Source organism: Chinchilla lanigera, unplaced genomic scaffold (assembly GCF_000276665.1).
Source record: "Chinchilla lanigera isolate Chin_1 unplaced genomic scaffold, ChiLan1.0 scaffold00038, whole genome shotgun sequence".
Classification (NCBI taxonomy): Eukaryota; Metazoa; Chordata; class Mammalia; order Rodentia; family Chinchillidae; genus Chinchilla; species Chinchilla lanigera.
This window is the reverse complement of record NW_004955439.1, coordinates 21,114,468-21,116,597: the sequence shown is the minus strand read 5'-3', so window position 1 is coordinate 21,116,597 and position 2,130 is coordinate 21,114,468. Positions and strand designations below refer to the sequence as shown.

At 45.8% G+C, this 2,130-nt stretch overlaps 1 protein-coding gene across 1 annotated transcript in view; it reads right to left on the bottom strand.

Annotated features, from left to right (window-relative positions):
* The window catches only part of Tcp1 (t-complex 1), a gene marked incomplete in the record, with an annotated part of 10,342 nt that overhangs the window by 7,782 nt on the left and 430 nt on the right, over positions 1-2,130 (bottom strand). Inside the window, 3 exon segments of the mRNA XM_013517327.1 lie at positions 22-119; positions 1,126-1,254; positions 1,452-1,537. Coding sequence (XP_013372781.1) covers positions 22-119; positions 1,126-1,254; positions 1,452-1,537 — 313 coding nt within the window.

The window sequence follows — 2,130 nt, the reverse complement described above, 5'->3', positions numbered from 1 at the left end:
TTTACAGGCAAACAACCTTACTTGCAAGCAAGTCGATAGCCACTAATAACTGATGTGGGATGAATTTTCTGTTTCACAAGTTCATCTGCATTTTTCAGAAGTTCTGCGGCAATGATAACCTGTTGAGAAAACATTTACCAGTCTAAATTGGCCTGACGCTCTATACCTGCGATGCATGCATAAAAACACTATCCCACCATGACAGGCCATTATTAACGAGAATGGTGAGGGTGAGGAAAAGAGCAACAGGGTATTAAAGATAGCACTAAAGATTCTGTATGCCAATGGATAAAACGAGAGAGAAGCCAGAAAAATGCTGTGACTTGCTCCACAATAGACCAGAACACATCCATTATCAGTACTGATGTCCTCAAAAGAAGCTACACTCCTGACTACTGGCATGCTGGGTACTACTACAGGCTTTTTAGTTCAATTTAAAAATCCGTATAAGGTTTACTAAGAAATATTTGTTTTAACTTAAAGTCCTTCCAGTTTCTGAGGGAAATGTCATTTATGCCTATGTGTGTGATGTCACGGTGGTGAAATGCTTTCAAAGTCACACTTCAATTCTGACTTCCTGCGACTGCCCCTCAGCATTTAAAATATAAAAATACCGAGCTACTTTACAAAGCTGGTAAACTTTTCTCCCGTAGATAATTATAAAGGGTTTGGGAACTTCTAAGTCTTAGATGGTGTGAAAGAAACCAAACTTAGAAAGCATGAAAAACACCTCTCTGATGTATGAATACTGTCATAATGGGATGTTAACCCCAAACTGGTGAAATCCAAGGTTTGAAACGAGGAGGGTATTAATTCATTACCTCAAGTTCCTTTCCTTCTAAAATTGTACAAACTAGCTATAAACACTGATTTTCTTAATTTATTTTATGTTTTGGTACCGGGAATCGAACTCGGGACCTTACCCTTCCAGGCAGGCACTGTGCTGCTGAGCTATCTCCCCTGCCCAAACACAGATTTTCAAACTGTGTGATTTTTTTTTTTTTACCTGCTAAACAGTAACACTTTCCTTCTTAAAATACCCAGTTTATGTCAGACCCAGAGCAAATGACCGCTATGCGTATGACTCCGATAAAATGACTACTCTTTTGCCACTGTCCCACCTACCACTGAGGTTGTTCCATCTCCAACTTCTCTGTCTTGCAGATCAGCCAGCTCACAAAGAACTTTAGCTGCAGGATGTTCTACCTCCAGTAACTTCAGGATGGTGGCACCATCATTAGTAATGGTTACATCCTAGGAAATACGCAGTTAAAAAGTGGTAACATCAACCACCTCTAGGAACAAGATGCTCCCTAGATCAATACAGCCTCGCTGTGACGCACATTCATTCAACTTTAGCATAGACCTCCTACTACCCGGACTCAGAAATACAAGTAGTGTAACTGAACAGAGTAAAAACAGGGAACAACACGAGAGCCAAACGTACTTACACCAATATCGTCCACCAACATTTTATCCAAGCCAACCGGACCAAGAGAACTTTTTACGATATTCGCAATAGAGGCGGCAGCCATAACTGTAGATAACCAGTGCAAAAATAGAAAAGAAATCATTAGAAAACCCCACCGTTCTAAAGAACAATCATCTATTTCAGCCTAAAAAACTAAAAATTCCAACACCTCTGAATTTTCCAGATCTATGAAAACAAGCCCTTTTTGCTTTTAAAAGAAATCACCTACTAGAAGTCCATCAAAGGAGGGCAGCAAATCTCATCCCGAGCATATTTAATAAGTAGGCGAACTGTTATGAAGATTCACTGCCGGACAAGACACGAACGTAACCGCAACCGACCCACAGCTGCAATGTTCGGGTCCGCCCGGAGGGAGGGTCTCTCCCTCCGCTCAGACTCCGGCCCGCTCCTCTGTCGTGGTCGGCGCCGGCGCCGCGGACCGCGCCCGGGCGCGCGCTTCTCAGGCGCGGCTCTGCCGAGCCCCGCCGCCCTACCCCCCTCGCACGCCGGGACCGTTCCCGCGAGCGCCCCGCCCTGTGCGGCAGGCGGACACAGCCTCACTTCGGAGGAGCAGCGCCGGTGCTCCGCGACGGCGCCGGCCTCGCTAGAGCCCGTCCGCGGAGAAAAGGCTGCGGGCGGCGCGCGCGGTTCCGGCCCGC